Genomic DNA, 22272 nt, shown 5'->3' with positions numbered 1-22272 from the left:
TAGAAATGAAAACAAAAAACAGTAGAAATTAAAACTGACAACAGTAGAAATGAAAATAGAAAACAGTAGAAACGAAAACAAAAAACAGTAGAAATGAAAACTGACAACAGTAGAAATGAAAACAGGAAACAGTAGATATGAAAACAAAAAACAGTAGAAATGAAAACTGTCAACAGTAGAAATGAAAACAGAAAACAATAGAAATGAAAACAGAAAACAGTAGGAATGAAAACTGACAAAAGTAGAAATGAAAACTGACAAAAGAAGAAGTACAATTTTTAATATAACTCTTTGATGACAGTGTAAGGCGTCTCAACAAAATTCCTAATTCCTAATTTATCATCAAAAACAGTGTTTTATGATTCCACTTCATGTCACCCAGGACAAGTATAATTTTGGTGTGGGAAAGTTATGTTCCACTTTTCCTTTATTAAGTAGAAAATTTGAATTTCTGAAAGGTTTGTTAGATATGGGAAGCAGGCTTTAAATTGTGGGCAAGTAAATTTACATATGAAGTTTTCCCATGGAAACCTTAAATTTTCAAAAAATACCAGAACACTGATATAAACTTTGAAAATATACACAAATCAAGGTGCTGATGGTGCTGAACCTTAAAAGTCATGAGATACTTTTAAGTATCTTCTAAAAATTTCAAGAAGGTAATCATATTCCTGTCATGGCAATTTGTTCTTTCTGTATTTCAAAATTGATTAATTATTTACAATGGGATCAGCGCTTTCACCATTACTAAAACCACACGTCCACACAATATACGCTGATTCAAAATTCATTTTAATTTCGTTTCCATTTTTTGTTTTTTTTTTTTTTTTTGTTTCATTTCATTTCGTTTTTATTTTGTTTCTCAATGTATTATCTTGACAACCTATTTTCAGGTTTAAACATTGTCAATCACGTGGAATCCATACATGGATATCAGTCATTGAATAAATTCAACAAATGCAGGGACTGCCCCCAAAAATACATTATGAGAGTCACAGGACTAAGATTGTACACCTGAAGTAAGACAAGAATACAAAAAAGCAATAAGATGATGAAATATTGCCAGAAAATAAAGAAAGGAGGATACACCTGTGTACCTTTTCACAAAAAATCGTAAGTGTAAAATTAAAGTCAAAAGTTAGGAAGGGTGTCATAGTAGATCAAAGAATTTTCACGTCACAACTTACAACTAATTTCACTCTTATGATTTTTTTATGGACTGCTAGGGTACAATTGAAAGCATAGCCAAAAATAGAGAAGAGTGGAGATAGCTTATCCTTGCCCTACAAGCCAATACGCAAAACAATTACAGAATAAAACCATGTTATTCATTTACAATTCTTCACACAAACTCATATTCTGCATGCTACATTGACACAATACATGATACATTTCCTAACAAGTAAGACGTCTATATCAGACCTGCCCGTGATCAGAGTATCAACCAATCTTATGTAATGTAATTTGTCTGGAAACTCTGCATGGCAGATGTCTGTTAAAATATTCTGGTCCATATTCTAACAATCATTTAAGTGACTAGATCACTTCTGAATATCAGTAAACATTGCTTAAATGTATAAATGTCTCATAGATATGCTTGTCATATAAATTTTAAAAAATCTTGATGGCATCAATCAGCTTTTTTTAGTTTTTCTTTCTTGTTTTATTTAATGTTGAGTAACATTTCCATGGGTACCTGCAATATTGAATAACTTTTCCATGGGGTACCTGCAATATTGAATAACTTTTCCATGGGGTACCTGCAATACTAAATAACTTTTCCATGGGGTACTTGCAATACTGAATATGTTCATGGTTCAGTCAAAACAAATTGTTAGGAAACAAGTAAATGATAAGCTTTCAAAATATTTAACAGTTAAACAACCCTTGTTTTTTAGAGAATATTAACAAGAACACAGTTTTTTTCTTGGTCTAAGCATGAAAAGATCAATTTGAAAAACAAATAAAAAATTTTAACAGAAGGAACAAAAAAAAGCCACTTTACTGTTCCAGTATATAAATTCTGTCTATCATAGATAAGCCAAATGCTGTCTACCAACTTCTGGTCTCAAAAATAATCCTGTAAGTTGTTACAGAGGAAGATTGAATGATTATTGATGCATACTTCTTTATGTTGATCATGGAGATTTGTAGCTGTGGACCCAAATGATGAACTGGAAGTAAGAAATAATGTATCAACAAAAACAAGTTGACTCAATGTATATGATATTCTATGGAAACTGGTACTCTTACGTAACATTACTGTAACATTGGTAAAAATGAAATAGATAGACAGATAGATGGGAAACTAATGGACTGACAGACTAAAATGTATAAAATCCAAAACTTTCACGGAAATTGAGACTTGCAACAATCTCCCATTAAAATCTAATCGAGTGGAATGTTCTAACTTGTATTACTCATGGAAAACCAAAGATACAACATGATAACACAAAAGCATCTAAAAGCAACAAGTTCAATCTGGTACAGCCAACAATACCAAAACATGTAATACGAACTAGGCTTCGAAAAGAATACCAGACGCTACATTAGGTATTTTATTGGCCGGCTAACAAGAAAACCACGCTTGAAAACTTCAACTCAATGAGTTTAACTGCAATCATGTTTGTAATTCAAGTTTACTCATACCATTATGCCAATAAAACTTAATCAATTCACCCAAGCCCCAGAGTCACCAAGTTAATTATTTCGAAGAATGAAATCGAATAAAAAAACATACCAAACTCAATTAATAAGTGAACGAAAGATCCAAGGGTTTGGACCCTTGATATCTGTCAATTTATTTCCATGTAGAATTCAACATTATGGGATGTCAGGAATAATATGAACTTGGATGCTTTAGGTTAACAATATTATATTTTCGCATTCAAACGTTCGAGAGCTTGTCAATCAAATTGTAGAACTTTCATGAGAGAAATATCCTAGCTGTTCAACAAACAATTGATAGTTTTGTAGACCTTAAAAAAATCAGTATTCGCACTTAACTAGTTCATCAAAAAATATATTATCAATAGACAGAGGGAAAACAATTTTTTTCCAAACTTGCATTTAAAAGCATTCCAATAATTTGTAAGAGTTGTGTCCCTTACCTTAGGTCTACTTCCTTAAGACCATAAGTTTTAAGGAAAAACAAATTCAGTACATACATTGATAGTACAAATTGTATTAAAGTTGGAAACAATGGACATTAGAAGTCTTGGAAACTTTTAAATGCAAGTTTGGAAAAAAAATGTTCCCTGTCTATTGATAATATATTTTTTGATATATTAGTTAAAAGTCAATTAAGTAGCACTCCAGCTAAGGATAATGCAAAATGTGATTCATGGGTAAAAAGCCTACATATTTTTATTTTTGATATTTTGTTTGAATTGCCATAGTAAACAGAAATTAACATTCAGTTTTTCATATAACCCGTGCTCTTAGGAAATAAAAATTATATAGAATGCACTGTAGATTTCAAAATTTAGGGAGATAACTCTGTAAATGACACTCAAATACAATAGAATCTATTGGATTTTCAATATTGATTATCTCCTAAGAGTAGGCAGATTTGAATGAATAATTACACATTTCGTAATAAAGACCCATAAAACAACTTAATTACAAAAATAAAAATATGTAGCCTTTTCAGGGGTGTATCACATTTTTCAGATTTTGCATGATTCTTACAAAGACAGCTACTTAATTTCTCAGTAATCAAATGAACTAATATTTAAAGTGTTAGATACCGGTAGACAACATTCACAGGGACCTCATACTCATTATGGATTTAGGACTTGTTTTTTATTTTGTTTTTGTTTTTGTTTTTTTTTTTGTTTTTGTTTTTGTTTTTTTTTGGGGGGGGACTGGGTACTGAGACCAAATTTTTCCATGATAGTCAGGCATTTACACTGCCTTTGCTTGATCTTATAAAAGACCCCAAAAATCCAACAAGATTTGACAGACCTACAATTGTCTATTAAGAGGTACCTGCACATGTAAAGGTATGTGATTTCCTTGAAACAAATTTTTTTGTAAGTATAAGTGTAAACTTTCTTTTGAAAATATGTAAAATTTTGTTTTTAAAACTGTATTTCTCTGACTAAACAAGTTAAAGATTATTGTTAAAGTATTATAATTGTTCTATGAAAGATTTGTCCAATCCATGAATTCTAATAAAAAACATCATGTTTATATATATATATAATTTTTCCCTTAACCATGAAAAATTGGTCCTCATGAATAAAAGAACAATCACAGTAATTAAGTTTTTCAAATACTGAACATTTTACTCTGAAATCAACTATAGTTACATGTACATAATATGATCAAGAAGTAAGCTGCAGCATTAAACCAGAATAACTTTAAAATACTCCTACACTCCCCCCCACCCCCAGCTATCAGATGGTCAAAATATAGACAAAGTTGTCAAACAGGAAGTTGACATAGCTCTAAAATTGAATCCCATCTCATGACATACCTACATGTATATACTGTTCTGTCAAAATATCAAATGGCTGTTATTAATAGTTGTAGAGAAAACTGTAATAAAAAGGTGTAGAAGGACAATGAGACAGACAGAGGGGCATCATGAACAATATGTACCACCCATTTTCAAAGCAAGGGTTATATCAACATGCCTTATCAATCAGCCAGGAACAAAAGACAAACAAACATAGAGACACCATTACTACCATGTTCTGCTCACTTTCAAAACAGGCATATAACAACATGCCTAATCTATCATTCAGGAGTAATGTTACGAAATCACAAATTCGACGTTAATGACATCTACTGATAACAATTTGTCTTTACCATGTAATTTTCTCCAGCATACCATAAGAGCTAAATGAAATTAACGTGCTTAGAAATTTGAACATCGCCAAATCAACGGCTTTCAATGTAATAATTTGCCCAAGGCATCTCAAAGAAGCATGACAAGTTTAGGGCAATGGCCTAACAAGACAATAATTTGCCACTATCTTGTGCGTGAAAGTTGTTGTGAATCATATTTTTGACTTGAATGTCATTCAAAAGAATATTACATCGGAAGGAATTAAAATCGGTTTGTCAATTGCATAAAGGATTGTATGCTCATGGACATCCTCTCAGTTTAATGTGTTCGTTCTCCTTCATTAGTAGAGTAAGATCTATCAAACAAATGCACACTTTGTCATTTATGGCCAATTTTGTGGTAAACTTTCCCATATCACTATTAAGAATTGAGAAACAAAGTCGATATGGACATGAACTTGGATTAGGAATTCCCAGCGTTTCATAATTCGGTGTAACAGTTAAATTAGTTATACTGTAATCCGTTTGGAAAGATTTTAAATTGAAAGAATATCTTTACGTTCTTGTATGCCTATATCTACCCAACAGAAAAATCATCTCTGTTATAACCTGGTGGTTATGTTTGCTTCAGAACTTTCTGTTTTATAAAATAATAAAGATAGCAATGCAGAAAAAATGTTAGGAAAATTTATATAACAATAACTCAGAAATTTACAATGGGAGAACATTTAATCAGAAAGAAGGTAATCATTTATTTAAGATTATATGATGCAACTTGGCAAAGGCAAAATAAAATAAAGATGTGTGTTTACTATTACCCTAACCATCACATTTTTTAGCTATACAGTGTACCCTAATATTTGTGTTGTTGGCATTTTTCATCAGCACTGTTTAAAAAAGGCAGAAAGTTAAACCTATAGACTCAACATAAAATGAAACTGCATGGGTTCTGATTCTAAGTATACCTCACTTGTACAGGAAGTTGATGTTTAACAGCACCCAAAATTACTTACAGCCTTTGCAGCACATATATAAAGCTACATACTAAATTTGAAATCAATCCACCCAGTAGGAGCAGAGATTTTTGTTCCGAAAACTTTCTCTTTCACTCTGTCTAGTGAAAATGACTAAATCCAATAAAACAAGAAGATGGTATAAGACAGTACCCAAAATCTCTCACAAAATATGCCCCATCTTTATAAAAGCCACACACCACAGTTCAAATTTGAAATAAATCAATTTCTTTGGAGCAGAGATAATTGCCCCAAAATTCGAAGGCAGAAGAAATGACAATATAATTCCAATATACCATCCGCTTGTTAAGTGTGGATATAATGAAAAAAATAAAAGACCCCAAAATTTATTGAAAAACGAAATATAATTGGTCACATGAAAATAGCTTACACTATATAAAATACAAAAAAAAATTATTATTTTTACAGCAAAACTATGATATATATGATGTCAAAATTAACTACAACGTGTAAATAAAAGAATAAATTAATACAATAATTACATTACCTTTGGAATTCATCTTCAAACAGAATATTATTAAACAATATCCGAAAGGTTATGAAAGTATATGGAGGTGTTAATATGTTACTATGGAAGTGAAAGGTAAAAATCCATGTACATGTATGCAGGTAGTTCTGATGATCAAAGCACATCAAAAACATCTGCCTGTGTCTAGAGCTGTTGTTTTACATGCAAAAGTAATACTTTAAACACAATGAATATTACTGGTATTTATCAAACTGGTTTAATTCTACAGGCCAAGGAAAAACAATTATGTGGTCAAAAATCAAAAATCAATATATCTAAAAAAAACATTCAGAATTTTTTTACATTGCCTTCAAAATTGGAAATCCACTCCATGTAACACACTTATACAGAAATTTTAATTCTGAAGAAATCAGAATTGATCTTTGGTTTGAAAAGGGATTTAGGTTGAATCTTTTATCAATGACTTTTGTTGATAAGTGAACTTTTGAGAGGAAGATTTAAATTTTCTATCTTTTAAATCTATTTTTGTCCATTATTATTAAAACCATTTCAAGCAGTTCATCGGGAGGCTGTCATTTAATCAAGGGAATAGCAACTTTCTACATGAACATAATCATTGCATGGGCTGTAAAACTTAGTCTCAATAACCATAATTATTTTACATAAGGCCTTAAATAAAACAACTATACAGCTTCCAAGAAATGAATAGTTTGCATGTAAAATCCTAACAAATCATACTATCAATGACTTAAAGATGGTATAGAAAAACTTTAAAATAACAATAAATGCCTTTAAAGGGAAATGTACTAGATAAGAGATAATCATTAACAATGTCTCATCAAACAGAAATGTTAACTTTTTCTGACGCTGTTGGTATAGTTTCGCTTTTTACCCTTTGACCTCAAGGATGCTCTTCTATGGAAACGCAAGTCACCTGATCACAATTCTGTTTCCTGATTGAACAAATACTGATAACTTAGTGGCGTTCAAACAACGGTATCAAAAATTTGAAATTGCGTTCGAAAAAGTGTATCAAAAATCTGAAATTGTGTGCCGAGTGTTATTTTCTTGACAGAAATGTAGAAACTTATAAGATTTTACTGCGTTGGATATCTTCTTTTTAGTATAGTACTTTTTAAGATAGTACTTGTTTCAGTTCATGATAAGTACATCATTTGCATCTGTCATAGAGTATCATATGTTGGGTATACACATAATGAGTTTTCTGATACATTTTGGATAAAACCTTTTAGTTTGAAACATTTCAGAAAATGCTTGTCTTCACATGAGGTTTTAATGATAAAAACATGTTTTAATACATGGAAAATTGTTAGCATATTTTCATCTTCAATCTAAACTATTAATTTTTTTTTCAAAATCACATAATCATGTCCATAAACTAAAACACTTTTGAAAATGCATTTTTAATCATGTGATTCTGCTGAAATTTTTTTAAAATGCATCAGTAATTTGCTGACGTGTATGTTACATGTATTTCCAATACCTTTTTGAAATGTTGAATGCAACATTATAGCCCTAAAAGCATTTTCAGTCCTTGTATTGTTAAATCCAAGGTATTGTAGAGAAAAATGATCATGCTCATTTTGAAAACAAAAATTAATCCTTTGAAGATAAAATTTGACTTAAAAAATAATAAAGTACCAAGATACCAAATAGCCAAGATAAGAGAATTTGATCCTTTTTTAGCAAAACAGAAATAATTAATTGTCACAAAAGAGGTTATTTTTTTTATAAAAATCTTCTCAAATGAAGGTTGAATTTAATTCTTTTTACAATGACAAAACTAAAAAGTACATTAGTTGTCTTGCATAAATATAATCAATTTCTAACAGTAATGGGTCCGAATGCTTAAAATTACAGCCTAATGATTAGAAACTGTTCAATTTCTTTTCTCTTTATGGCTTCAAAATCTCACTTAGTTGACACAATGATATAAAGAAATAAGTCTGCACAATTCAAAGTCATTGGTGCAATTCCGAAAAGCTCTCAAAGATTCTAAACTGCCAATATTTTATTTGCTTAAACAATAAATTGATTCCAACAATTCTTTGTTAAAATGCAAGTGACGAGCAAAATCGAAGTTAAATATGTCTGCTCTGATGTTTTAAAAGTTATTCCGTGAATTTTGAAAGACACCTATGTCAAACAATACAATCAAAAGCTAATAACTTTCTCGTTTACAAAAAAAATGGATTTTATTTGATTTCAATAAAATGGACTTCTGCATAATAAGTGTCTTCAATAAACATCTGAAAACATTGCAAAAATATCCAATGAAGTTTACCAAATATTATTTTTACACAGCAAAGCAGAACTTTAGCAACAGACTTTTCCAATCGGTTTAGTAGTACAGTGAGTAACAACTATTCTAGTATTCACAGATAGAATTATTTAAGCATCAGAGTCCATCTATAAAACAAATATTATAACAATGATTTTTTTCTAATTGAGTGAATGAGCAAAAAGTTTTTTCTAAAGAGGCACATTTTTTTTTCAAAAGAGATTTTCATTTATAATGTTTTCAAATGAGCTCATAAGACAGGAAGTCTTCAAAGACAGGTTAACTTTGCATAGAATGAAGAACATAAGGATATTTTAATATTAAGTACCAGTCCATATAAAATTCAGACATCATCAATGGTTGAGATTATTCATTGTATAGAAAAACTCACCAAACAAATAATGTTTTCCTGATTTATATATGGTTAATTTTCACATAATAATAGTCATTTCTGTATTCAGATTCTAGTTTTTTTTTTTTAAACCATACTGGTCAGAGATAGGATCTTGCCATGTACAAGAAAAAAGCAATTCTAGCCAATCTGCTTACCAAAATTTTGTTCCTTATGAAAATCTGTGTATGATAGCTCATTATTGAAAGTAAAATATCTACAGCCTATTAGATGTTTTGTCTTAAATTTTGGGCATGAACTTGTTTCACAGTAGAGGATGAAAAATCTGCTTGGGAAGAATTATTTACTGGCTAAATCTACTCCTTGACCAGTACATTCATCTCCCAATAAATTCATCCAAATCAAGAACAATAACTCTTGGACATTGCAAATTTAATGTACAATCTATATTACTTTTATCTTAAAAGAGAAATAACACAATGAAAAAACTATGATTGGTTGTGGTCTGTATGTATTTGTGGATAAGAGATATAAGTGAATTTGGTGGGGTTTTGACATGCATGAATCATCTCCTGTCTGAAATTTATAAAGACTGTTACTCAAATCTTTTAAGACAGGCTATTGCTGAATACAGGTGGTTGCTCAGACAGTTTATTGCTGATGTACAGGTGGTTATTAAGACAGATTATTGCTGAGTACAGATGGTTATTAAGACAGGTTATTGCTGAGTACAGGTGGTAACTAAGACAGGTAATTGCTGAGTACAGGTGGTTGTTAAGACAGATTATTGTTGAGTACAGGTGGTTACTAAGACAGGTAATTGCTGAGTACAAGTGGTTGCTTAGACAGGTTATTGCTGAGTACAAGTGATTGCTAAAACAGGTTATTGATGAGTGCAAGTGGTTGCTAAGACAGGCTATTGCTGAGTACAACTGGTTGCTAAGACAGGTTTGACTATAGAAACATAAAGCTCTTCAAAAATTACGCTTTATGCAGAAAACTTTTCTAATGTAAATTTACGTGCAACAACAAACATTTCAGCATTGCAGTAACATTTTACTCTAATGGAAGCACTCCTCAACACATGCTTCTAAATTTAATGAGAATGAATAAGGTGAATATGTCAAAGAGACAATAACCCCACTGGGATGAAAAATGTCAGCTCAAGGCCACCCATGGGTCTTCAATGAATGACAAAAAACCCTCACAATCCAGGACAGGCTGCAGTTGGCCAAAACAACAACAATGTGCACGGGTACAGCAAAAAAAATATCCCCCATATACTCCAGTGACATAATAGTAAACTGAAAGTGAAAATGAAACTAGATATACAGAGGCAAGAAATTCCTGACTAGGGACAGGTGCAAAAAATGTGGCAGTTTACAGTAGTAAAGCGTGATCACAAGCCCTCCCATTTTAGAATCTGGCCAGTGTGGTAAAAATATTGCTCATTTAAGGACACCTAAAAATCAATTCAAAAAGGTCTGAATCCCTTCTAAAGTCATGGCCATCACAGAACTGGAATGACTGCTACAAAGGGAAGTAATCTTATCACAACTTTTTTTTTCATTCAATTAGATGCATTGATGTATATTTAAATTTATTTTAAACTTGAAGGTGAACATAATTCTTGCCTATTCGACTGCACAAAACATAAAAGAACGGATGTCTGATAAAAATCTGATTAATTCTAAGCATTAACACATTACCATGCATGCATTTGCAACAACAGTTTTAATTTAGATAATCTACTTCCTTAAAAGAGACAATTAATACGAATTTAAATTGCTTTGAATTGCTCAGAATCCTGCAATGTGCAGTACCAGAATAATTCTAATGGATATTCAAATTGGTTAAATGCCTTAGTTTAGGAAGTAAATTGCTCTGAACTTAAATTATGCAAATACTCTGCATCACAATGAACATGATAGAGCAGGCGATTTGGACATAATTCACTTCCAAGGACAGATTAAAACATTACCTTACATGTGCATCTCACTATTTATACTGAAATTCATTTAAAGCTTTCAACATTAATTGGCTATATATTTCAAATATACATGTATGTCACAAAGTTACATTGTTTTGAAGCTCCAAGGATGTCATAAACATCAGATCAAAACAAAGTTTTGTTTATTAAAGCTTTTCCACAAACAATAAAAAACGTATGCTGTGGTGGATCATCATGCTGCTCAAAAAATTTGATAGGTCATAGCATACAACCTGTCTGTCTGTTCTTATCATACACCAGTATTGTGTATATCTGATCTCCCTCTCTCACAAACTAAAGGTGAAAGTCAGCTGGAATTATCCCTTATTCATATTATGTTAAGGATGATATTTGTAAAAGTGTGTCACCTTTAGTATAACATACTGTAAAATTATGTTGTAAAAGGTGCGTCATTTTTCCAAGACGATGAAATTGGTGGTTGGCGTGATCAATCAGAACTGGGTCAGTTGGCAGTTGCTACTTTTTCCCACAGTTCTAGTGTAAGCCATATCTAAATATTGGTTTAATATATCAAAAATATGTATACTACATGTATCTATATCCAATCTGTGAAAGTACTTAAATACCAAATTAAAGGTATCAATTTTTAATGGTTTGACATTGTTGCATTGATTGTAAATTTTATTTATGAAGTCAGTAATTCTGGCCTTGGTCTTAACACAAAAATACCATCAGGTATTTTAAATTTGTGGTACATATATCACAAATCCATAAACCACTAAAAAATGACACACTACGAACAACAGTACTTAAGTACCATTCTGTGAAAGAATCAGGCAATGGGTGGAACATCATTATTCTAAATTTGTTCTATTTGTCTCAATATATTCAATACAACCAAAAAGGCTTATTAAATATTAATCTGTTCAAGCATCTGTGATGGAAGATATTTTTTTACTGCTTGTAAAAAAGTACCAGAGTATTTTCCAACCACTTTTCCATATAGCAGTTGACTCAATCTGGTCCTTCAATGTTTGAAAAAGGCAAATTTTACAAACACTATGCTGGTTATTTCTGGAGGTTATGAGATATAAAAACCTGGATAATGCAACAAAATCTCTGCATTTTTTTCTTTATGTGCAACACCTTATGCATACTTTGCCTGATTCTTAGACAGATAAGTACTTAAAACTTAATTCAGAACTTTCTTAGTCAATTAACTATATGTACAGTACAATCTTTACACTGTATATATTCTCCCCATCAATGTTCTTTTATTTTACCATAAAAGCAGCTGTCTCCGTCACTATTTGTTAGAAGCATTATCCTGTTTGCCGATCTCCTCAGCGTTAATATCAAAACCTGTTGTTGTCCTTATCTAACAATGAAGATGCTTTCAACAGATAATTTACACAGAGCAATTCACAGCGTTTATCCGGCACTTCAAATCCCGTCCCTTGCATGCAATCATCGTATCTTTCAATCAATCAGAACAAAACAATGCAAATAAGAACAATTATTCTAACGACTATTTTAGCTTGAACATCCAGCCGTGAATCATATAAATATTTGAATAAATATTAAGTTGTGACATATCCCATCGGGCACAATTAATTATTTTTCCAAAGCTCTTTATTCTGTTATTTTGTGAAGATTAATTCACCTTTACACCCATTATTGTTAGTTATATTCAGTCTGCTTTATAATTTGTTAATCAGACATTCAAAGTTTTATGATAATTTGGAATGTACTTTTCATGGGTAATGATTTATTTGGGTCTGCACTTTACCTTTAAGGGGGTTGAAATGGTACATCAATATACAGAGATTTAAGAAGGGAAAGTCTGAAACAGGTTAAATGTAAAGCTTAAGTTAAATAAGTCATCTACAGCGGTTCAAAAGTGGAGGATCCTGGACTTTTCCAAGTTTTTAAAGTAATGGTCCATTTGAGGAAAACCAAAAGCCCTCAGTTAGGTGTCAATGAAATGGTTTGATGGTCTAAATCCTGTAAATGGTATTTCAAGGTCCTATTTCAGAAATTGCAGGTCCACAACATTAAATCAACACATACTTGAACCCATGCTCTAAAAGTCACCTACATAAATAATAAAACTGGTCTCAGACCTAAAGGTCATGGCGATTATCATGCAGTTGTCTGGTACCCCCTTTTGTCATTACATGTTCCTATTTTATGTACCACTAAGTTGGTTCAGTTTAAATAGGACTTATCATGGGAGTTATATAATGGATTAAATTTAGATACTGCCATTCTTTTTTTACGTTTACATGAAGTAGTTCTTTCTTTGAGTTTCCTTCTCATTCTTGCTTAAAAAACGTCTGGACCACAAAATATCTCAAATCACAATTAGTCTCCGTCGAATGCTGAAGAGATTAGTCTGTAACTCTGCTCGGAACTATCAATTGATATAAATACTGTAAACAGAGAAATTTTCATAGCTTCCATCTGTGCGAGACCGTACATGGAAGTCAAGGACGTTAAAAACCCCCTTAGAAATTTTCATAGCAGTTTTATATTCCCTATTTTCATGGTAATTAACAGCCATGAATATTTTCTTAGAGGAAATACAATTTGATAAATGATCCCAAATTTATAACGGTGCAAGATCAGATTGATTGCTGAAACTGTAAAAAAAAAAAAAGACAGCTGAAAATTTCCCAGTTTACAATATTCCATTGACTAGATACTTATTGTGTTCTAAATCTTTAAACACTTGACTAGCTCTGTTTGAAGTTTATGAATTAGTGAAAGTAAATTTCTCATGAATTTTTAAAATTTATTGCTGCTAGTTTTTTTTTTCATTTATTTTTACCTCATCAAACCACTGTAGAGTAAATAAAGCACAGTGGTGGATCCAGGGGGCCCAAGCCCCCCCTTAGAAAAAAAAATCCTGTCAAGAAATTTTTTGGGGGCCCCACTAACCTAAAACTCTGGATCTGCCACTGAAGCATAAGGAATATATTTGCAGGTTTTCATTAAAGAATGCTAAATACTTGTAATGGTATGGCACTATGTAACTTACAGGGTGGAGTGTTGGAGTGGAACCTCTAAGCAAAATACATATGTGTTATTTTCTCAATGCAAACAACCAATGGCCAGAAAAACAAGATGTTGCCAAATTCTGTCAAAATATGTCATATGGTACACAGGTAGTAGATAAACCAGGAGATACAGTACAAGTCATCATGCAAATGCAATACTCCACATAGTTAAGTATTTTCTTCATTAGAAGCTGACAAATCTGTTACAGAAAAATGTAACAGACGGACTGATAGACAGACAAATAAACCGATAGATGGACAGATTTACATGGTGATTGCAATATTCATGGGGTATAACTTGACTGACATTCATGCAACTGGGTTCCAATCAATTTAAAATCAAAGTGCTGTTAGCACTGGAGGTTTTTTATTCTTGTGAAAATTGTAGCATGAACAAAATCTCAAAAGATTACAGAACATAAACAGCTGTCAAAAACAAGATTTGAAGTCTGAAATTCATATAGTCCTGTCCCTAAATGTATTATGCAGTGCAAGCAAGCATTAATTTTCTTGAAAAATTACAATTCCTTTAAATTGAGATGAATTGAGATATTTTATGCCACGATCCAGCACCAATAAAACATATCATTTTTAAATTTTCATTCATATCTGGCAATTTGTCACAAATTATTGCCAGCTTGCAGTGCACTTGATATTTAAACTATAGTATATTTGCATTTCAGAACAAAAATCTGCTCTGGTAAATCTGTACATTTATTTTCAAATTTGTTTAAGCCTTCACCTGTGCCTCCCCACAAATTCAAGCCTGAAATCAAATCCCAAGATAAGGCTTACCCATAAAATGCTTCTGTCAAATTATCAAGTAGCTGTGATTAAATAGTAGCAACGAGAACTAAAGGTACCTGTATTGCATTGCATATCCCTAAGCAGGTGTAGGTCAAAACATGGATGCTATAAAAATATAGTGCATTTTCTATTTGCCTCTCTACAAAGTAATGTTTTGTCAAAAGATATGAACAATGACTTATAAAAAGTGAAAGTAGAGAAAATGACTATTTATAGTTCAAGACAACTTTTCTGTCCAATCTTCGTGGACTCACCCTATTTTCTTTGCAGGAAATTATTTTTTTCACATGTCCTTAGAAATGCTACATAAGTGAAAGTTTTGTTGAATCAATTTACATATTTTTTTTTTTAAATCCTAAAAATATGCACTTCACTATGTAAGTCTATGGGAAAATTAATATGATACTGAGACCTAAAGGTGGATGAAGGGATGAATTGACAATGGATAATCATCATGATCAGTATATACCTCGCACATTCAAAGAATGAAATTAACAGGTTTTTTTCATAAAGAAATAAGCCCAACTGTCATCGCATGCAAGTGATCCAATGGCAAGAAATTAGCGGACTTGTGACAGGCAACATTTTACGTCTCTTTAATACCCTTTTTATACCCCACCTCATAATTTTTATCACGCATATTCCGATTTTCTCACACAGCCTCCGAGACTTTACACATTAGTACAATAGAAAAACCAACATATCAATCAATCTAAAAATTCTTTTTGATAGATTATTCAAATAATTCATTCATAAATCAATGAATTATATAATACCAGAAACTAGCAAAGAACACAAATACATTCAGCGACAATTACCGTGAAATAAACACTGCTTTTAACAATCGTCAATGAAGACAGTTAATTACTTTAATGTTCCAACTGCATTGAAAATCAATGTGAAAATGCAACATTTTCCTCCCCGTTTCATTATTTCATGGCTTAATGGCCAAAAACATTAACATTCAATTATGATTCCACAAAAGCATTGTATGCCTTATTGAGAGCATACTTCGTAAATGAGAACATAGAGTAATTATGATGTTTAAGGCCTAAAACTTGAATAAGGAATGCCTAATTTGATTGCCTGCTTTTTCACCACAAACAGCAATAATTTCATTAAGATCCGCCCAAAAAATTTTATGCAGTGATACCCTTTTTAGCAATTTGTGACACATCTCACAACATTTCTAATTAAAGCAGTACCGCCTCAATGGTCTCAGGGGATATACTTCTCAAGTAATGAGGACAAGGGTTGAAACCCTAGCCGGGTCATACAAAACATTTAGAAGTTGGCAGTCACTGCTTTCTGTCCAGCAGGCTGCATATAGGAGATAATGAGGATGATGGATTAGTAAAAAAAACTAGCTCAGTATGTCAAACTAGTCCAAAAAACTGCCTCAGTATGATGGATTAGTAAAAAAAAAAATAGTTCTGTATGTGGGACTAGTCCAAAGTTGGGTCCATTCAATTGGTCAAATAATGTTATCATCCTGAAATGCATGAAATATCTGCCATTTATTGGGGCTTTTTCACTACAATTAATCAACCTAATTAAAGCATCATGTATGATGAGCCTGGACAATTTGTATTTTCGTTAACTCTGATCCCTCTAATTATGATGGCAGATTCATAAAAGCTTAGAATTATTCATTACAATGACTTGAATTACATAACACTAAATTCTTTATTAAATATTTCATTTATTTGAAACAAATAGCTGCAAGATGATTAATAATTAAAATCCAATGGTTATTCCCCATAGGAGCATTCAATATCATCTGTTTATTAAGAATCTTTTTTTGTAGAAATATAGAAAAATTATGAGTTGGTTTTTTTTACCTCTGTAACACATAATACACTCATACAAACATACCTTACAAATGGATTCACAAAAAAAATTGTTACGTGGTTTGCTGTACACTTAATTCTTGGTGATCAATCCATAGCTTTTAGTACTTATCTTTAGTAATATATTGGATGGATGGATCCAAGGGGAAGAGGAGTCCTCACCCTCCTTAATGCTTGAAAAGTTTGCTTGTTTCTATAAAAGAACTGTAAGTCTTTGGAGACCCCTTTTTTAATTTCTAGAATCAGCGCTATTAAATATAAAGCACCATCTTGTTTTGAAGTCTTCATATGGCTTCATGCAATCACTACAAGAATGATTCCTTATACAGCATCTCTTACGCTACTAGCATAAAGAACTAATCTTTTTGAAAAATTGAAAAAAATTAGTAGTGAAAATAAGAGAATGAGATGTAGTGACACAGCTGCAATAGTATGCACTTTTAATAAATCAGTGTCTAGAAAAATCATTTTAATGTAATATAATGGAATTACATTGAAATTTGTCAAAACCAAACCACCTTTTGGGACTTTTAAATTCATTTGGTTCAGAAACTAAGGTTCAAACTACACTTCAATTGATATAAAGAGACTTCAAGTGTAAGTGTTTGTAAGAATCAGGCAAAATGCAAAAAATCTGAATCATGCATGTCAAAACCCCACTGATCTGACAATAAAATATCACTCAAGGATGCTATCTCTATCTGACCATTTTTTTATCTCTGCACCATTGAATTGGCTCAGAAATTTTTCAATAGAATTTTAGAAAAATGACAGGGTTATATGTCCTTGAAATGTTTATTTTCAGTACATTTCAATAAAATTGTAACTCAATGATCCAGCATGATATGGAAAATCTCGACTTTTTCTTGAATTTGATGGTGCAAATAGTCAAATTACACTATTAAAATGATGGTTTTTTTTCATACCATGTTTCACTGACTGCCCGATTCTTACAGGGACTGACATTTAAAAGGTGTCTGTTTTGGACAGGTTTCAGATTATTAAAGTTTGGTTAAGTAAGGTTTCACTCGATAAATGTAATAAGTGAGACCACATTGGGAATAACATCTAAGTGTCAATACATACAAGTACAGAAATAATCTAAAAAATTAAAGTTCTATTTTCAATATGGAAGTGTACAAAAATGTCAGAAGCTCGAAAAAATTGTATATATCACCAAATACCCAATGGATATGCTCAACACTCCAAACATCTGAAAAGTACAGATGTTCTCCAGTCAGACATTATAGATCTTGAAGAGATTGAAACCAATTTTTTTTCTACTAATTTCTTGAAAAATTACAGTGCCAAATTGTATATAAGCTAGTCCGGTGTTATTACATTATCTCACAGAATAAAAATTAAGGTATACAACCCAAGCTAACTCAATTAAAGATTTTACATACCAGAAAACTTTCTCATTTTCCATGTAGAATCTTCATTGAATTTCACAATAATTGAGTTATACTCAGTTTTAACCATATTACAATGTTTAAATACCTGTTTGTTTTTCGATTACAAAATAACTCTGCAGGATACTGCATAATTAAAGCTTCCAAAAAGGAAAGAATATTGGCATTTTTCTTTTATTCAATAATTCATTGTCTCCATTTAAACTTGTCTTTTACAGAATTTTGTAAGTGGTAGAATGGTAAAATTAACTTCTAATTGGGAAGCACATACTAGTAGTTAAAAATTTGGACTTCAGAATTAAATTATGGACAAATTCCATCATGACAATGAACTTGTTCATGTCTGTATATTACAGCACATACAAAATGTACAATGACAATGACACTACTAAACAAATTAATGACTGACATGACCATCCACAGTTGTTTTTTGACTGATAAAATCACAAAATGTCTCAATCAACGCCTTATTTGTCTATGAGAAATTAATTTTGTCTACCTCACAGTGGTAAAAAAATGTTGCATCAGTCATTCTCTGTCAATCTAAACAAAATAAAATGTTTATGTAGACATATTTTTGGCTACATTAACACTTTTTTGGTTGAATTTTAAAAAAATGTCGAAGTCAACATTTTTTTGGGTTGAGTTCTACGAAAAATGTTATTGTCAACACTTTTTGTGTTGTGGTAGACAAAATGTGTCCACCTCAATGCACAAAGACCTTGTTTTAGACATTTTGTGCCCTACTCAACACTAAATTTGCTTTGAGGTTTTAAGACAACATATTTTTGTGTTGAGTTAGACAAGTTGTGTTTTTAATGAGCATTTTAAGTGTTGATATGATCAAAATACAACTAAGTAAAATGAAATAAGCGTTTAAGTAGACATTATTTGTTTCCCTCTGTTTTATTTAGACTAGGACAAGAGTCCAAAATGGCTCACCTAATTATAGTTTGAGTGTGCATGGTCAATACAGTCATTATTCCAGCCAGCAGTGTATGTTAAAGGTCTTCCCTTGATTAATTGGTAATCCCTTTCTATCAAGTATTCTTCTCAATTGTCCATATAAATACCAAAAGCTAAGAAAGTTCAGCTAGTTGTTGTCATTTAAGAAGGTAGAACTAGGGTAAGGGACATAACTCTTGAAATCAGTGATATGTTTATATCATATTCAGTTTTGACAAAACCTTTCAAACCTTCATCTGAAACAGAATAAAATCAATCCAAGTTATTTTGGTGCTTACAGGAGATTGATATAAAGAGCCTGAATAAAAATGTTCCAATGATATTTAAGAGTTGTGTCCCTTATCTTTGGTCTTCCTCCTTAATCAAAGGAAGACCAACTCTATCTCCTCTATATCATTATTGCAAATGTTATAACAAACAGTTATTCAAAAACCTCCCAACTGTCTCAAAATATATCATATCATGTTATTGTTTCTTGCAAGAGAAATGTATCTCCCAACTTCCACATACATGTAATACTTTCCCTAACATCTCCAGCCTCCTTCAGAGTCTTAACCTATCACTGACTGACTGAACTCCAGTACTGGCATTTTATACAAACTCAATCAAATTTGACAGAAACAGAAATCATAACTCTTGTCTAAGGGCAATAAATAAAAGACCTGCTGATCAAACAAGTTGTATGGTTATTTTATCAGTTGTTATACAGTAATGCCTCATTGTGTATCTGGTACATAAAAGAACCACAATAAAAGAAAAACCAACAGTAAACCATCAGAAACTTCAATGTGAGGAATTCCTCAGCTACAATGGCATCAATTAACAACGCTAATTATTTCTACATACGAGTAATCTTCAATATTTCAACAGGTTTGTTTCCTGAGAAAGCAATACCAACAGTCTTCAGTCTTCATTTGTAACTTGACATTGTTTGCTGTTTAGACTCACCAGCTAAGATGAGATAATTTTTTATACAGAAAATTGAAAGATTTTCATCAGACTATCACTCATGGTAGCTTAAGCCTTACATTTAATTTTTTAATGATAACATAGACTTTTACCCAACTAAATTTGTACTTCCCTGAATGCAATTCATACATGTAGTAATGAATCAAAGAATATTCTCAGCATACATTGACAAAAAACAAATAGTCAGACTAAGGGCAGATAACTCATTCTAAAGTTACAAGGCAGAACAATATGACTATTAATGACTATGGAAGAAGATGGAAGTTTAAGCACACATTTTCCTGGATAAAAAATCAGGCAACAAACTTTCATAAATATATGTTTTATTTAGTTCTATAATTAATTTTCAGCAAGGGAGGTAATACGTTTCATTTCACAGACCACTGAGCTCCAATTTTTAGATTTTCACAAACTGGTTCTAGCATTATAGTTTTGGTACTCAACAAATAATTGTACTGTCATTCAAGTCAATCTTCTGATCATACCTGCTACCACAGTTCTAAATAGCAGGCAAGGCTTAACTACTGTTAATTGGGAAAAAAATCATCCCATCAAATCATAGGACGAAGTCTGACTTGGTTGTAAGTTCAAAAATAAAATCCTACATGTTATCTTCATCATATGATTTTTTTCTCAATAGATGTTGATGTATCACACATCCATCTACAGCATCTGAATATAAAATATTTCATCATATTAAGCAATCAATACTTAAAACAAAATATCCCTTATTGATAAGCATGAACATTTGAGAAAACTGGAAATCTAAGGACTATAACTCTTATTTCCTACAATGGCAGCTTAATTAAAAATAGTATAGGTATAATATATTAAAAGTTGGTTTTATTCATAGTAAAGATTTCAAGAAAATAAATATTGATTTTGTATTCTCAAGTTATTTGAAATGGAGTTATGAATACTACTATTTTTCACTAAATTATGCAACACAAGCCTTCATTCTTTAAATACCAGCTGCCAGAAAATTAGTAAGGGCTGTACTAAAGCATTTCCCAAAGCAATATACCAAATTCCAAGACCATGTGTGATGGTCGTTTACATGTGGTATTCCAGATGCGAGACAATTTCACAACAATAAGTGAATTATCATGTAATATTTCTAATTAGTGTTGAAAAAACTTCAGTAACATAATTACTTCTTGTATAATACTGATTGCATCACTGACTTTACCCACAAGAAATATGTATCTTCATTGTATTTTTACAGCGGGCAGAATAGTTAACTTCAGGGAATAAAATTGGTCTACCCTTGATTTAATGAAATATCTTAGGTAGTTAAATGGACAGTCTTTACTCACAAGAAATATGTATCTTTATTGTATTTTTACAGCGAGTGGAACAGTTAACTTCAGGTAATAAAATTGGTCTAACCTTGATTGAATGAAATGTCTTTAGTAGTTAAACCACAAGAAATATATATATTAAATGTATTTTTACTTTGAGTAGTATACTTAACTTTAGGGAATAAAGTTGGTCTAAACCTTTACCTGATGGCATGTTTTAGGTAGCTTTATGGACAGTTGGCAAAGAGATTAAAACTAAGAAATATATTTAAATACCAATGGAATGATAGCAATTTTAAATCTCTATGTCAATAATGTCCAGGTAACTACCAAAGAAAGTTGAACGGGTAATTGTCATTCAATCAAGATAAGACAAACTATTCCCTTGGAGTTAACTATATTACTCACTGTAATTTGAGTGAAGTATCAGAAAACTTTTCTGCAATAGTAGAGCCAAAGTAGCTGCTACTATGAAAGTAAAATAAGCCTGGCAGCTACTATAAATTCCATTTTCATAAGGATTTGACAAATTGGCAATAAAGAGAAAAATACCACATTTCAGTAGCCTTTAAAAATGAACACAAAATGTCATGATGTAAGTTTTTACTTTTGAGACTCCACAATATCTTTCTTTTATAGTAGCAACTTTTATGGAGTGTAAAAGAGTCAATAAGGTGTCTATTTCAGAAAAATCTAAAGTCTAAACGTCTGCCACAGCTAGATTATTATTGCACATTTCAAGGCATATATCTTTTCATAATTAAATAATTCACAATCCTAGTTATAATCTAAAAATACATACTATATTCCAAAGTAAAATCTTTTAAAATCATGCAAATTCCTCAAATTTACTACTTAAAAAACAGAATTTTTTTCACAAAAACATACAGGGGCAAGAACTTATGAAAAGTGTTATAAATCATAGCCAATCAGCAATGCACATTTCAATATTTACAGAAAGGAAGAGCGTAAATGACAACAAATTGCCACTGAATGTAAACCAAGA

General features: G+C 31.4%; 1 protein-coding gene across 4 annotated transcripts in view; it reads right to left on the bottom strand.

Moving 5' to 3' along the window:
- Positions 1–22272, bottom strand: part of LOC148617017 (protein turtle homolog A-like) — a 133831-nt gene that overhangs the window by 88384 nt on the left and 23175 nt on the right. For 3 of the 4 annotated variants that reach the window (XM_088584272.1, XM_088584275.1, XM_088584274.1), the window contains exon 1: positions 18025–18126. The exons of the other annotated variant lie outside the window; for it this stretch is intronic. In XM_088584272.1, coding sequence (XP_088440398.1) covers positions 18025–18100 — 76 coding nt within the window. In that variant the 5' untranslated portion in view covers positions 18101–18126. Of the gene's footprint in view, positions 1–18024; positions 18127–22272 lie in introns of those variants that run through there. 4 annotated transcript variants of the gene reach the window in all.

The sequence above is a fragment of the Perna viridis genome, chromosome 5, assembly GCF_037379345.1.
Source record: "Perna viridis isolate PV_CMFRI_1.1 ecotype Kerala chromosome 5, ASM3737934v1, whole genome shotgun sequence".
In the NCBI taxonomy this organism is placed as follows: Eukaryota; Metazoa; Mollusca; class Bivalvia; order Mytilida; family Mytilidae; genus Perna; species Perna viridis.
This window is presented reverse-complemented; position numbering and strand designations above follow the sequence as displayed.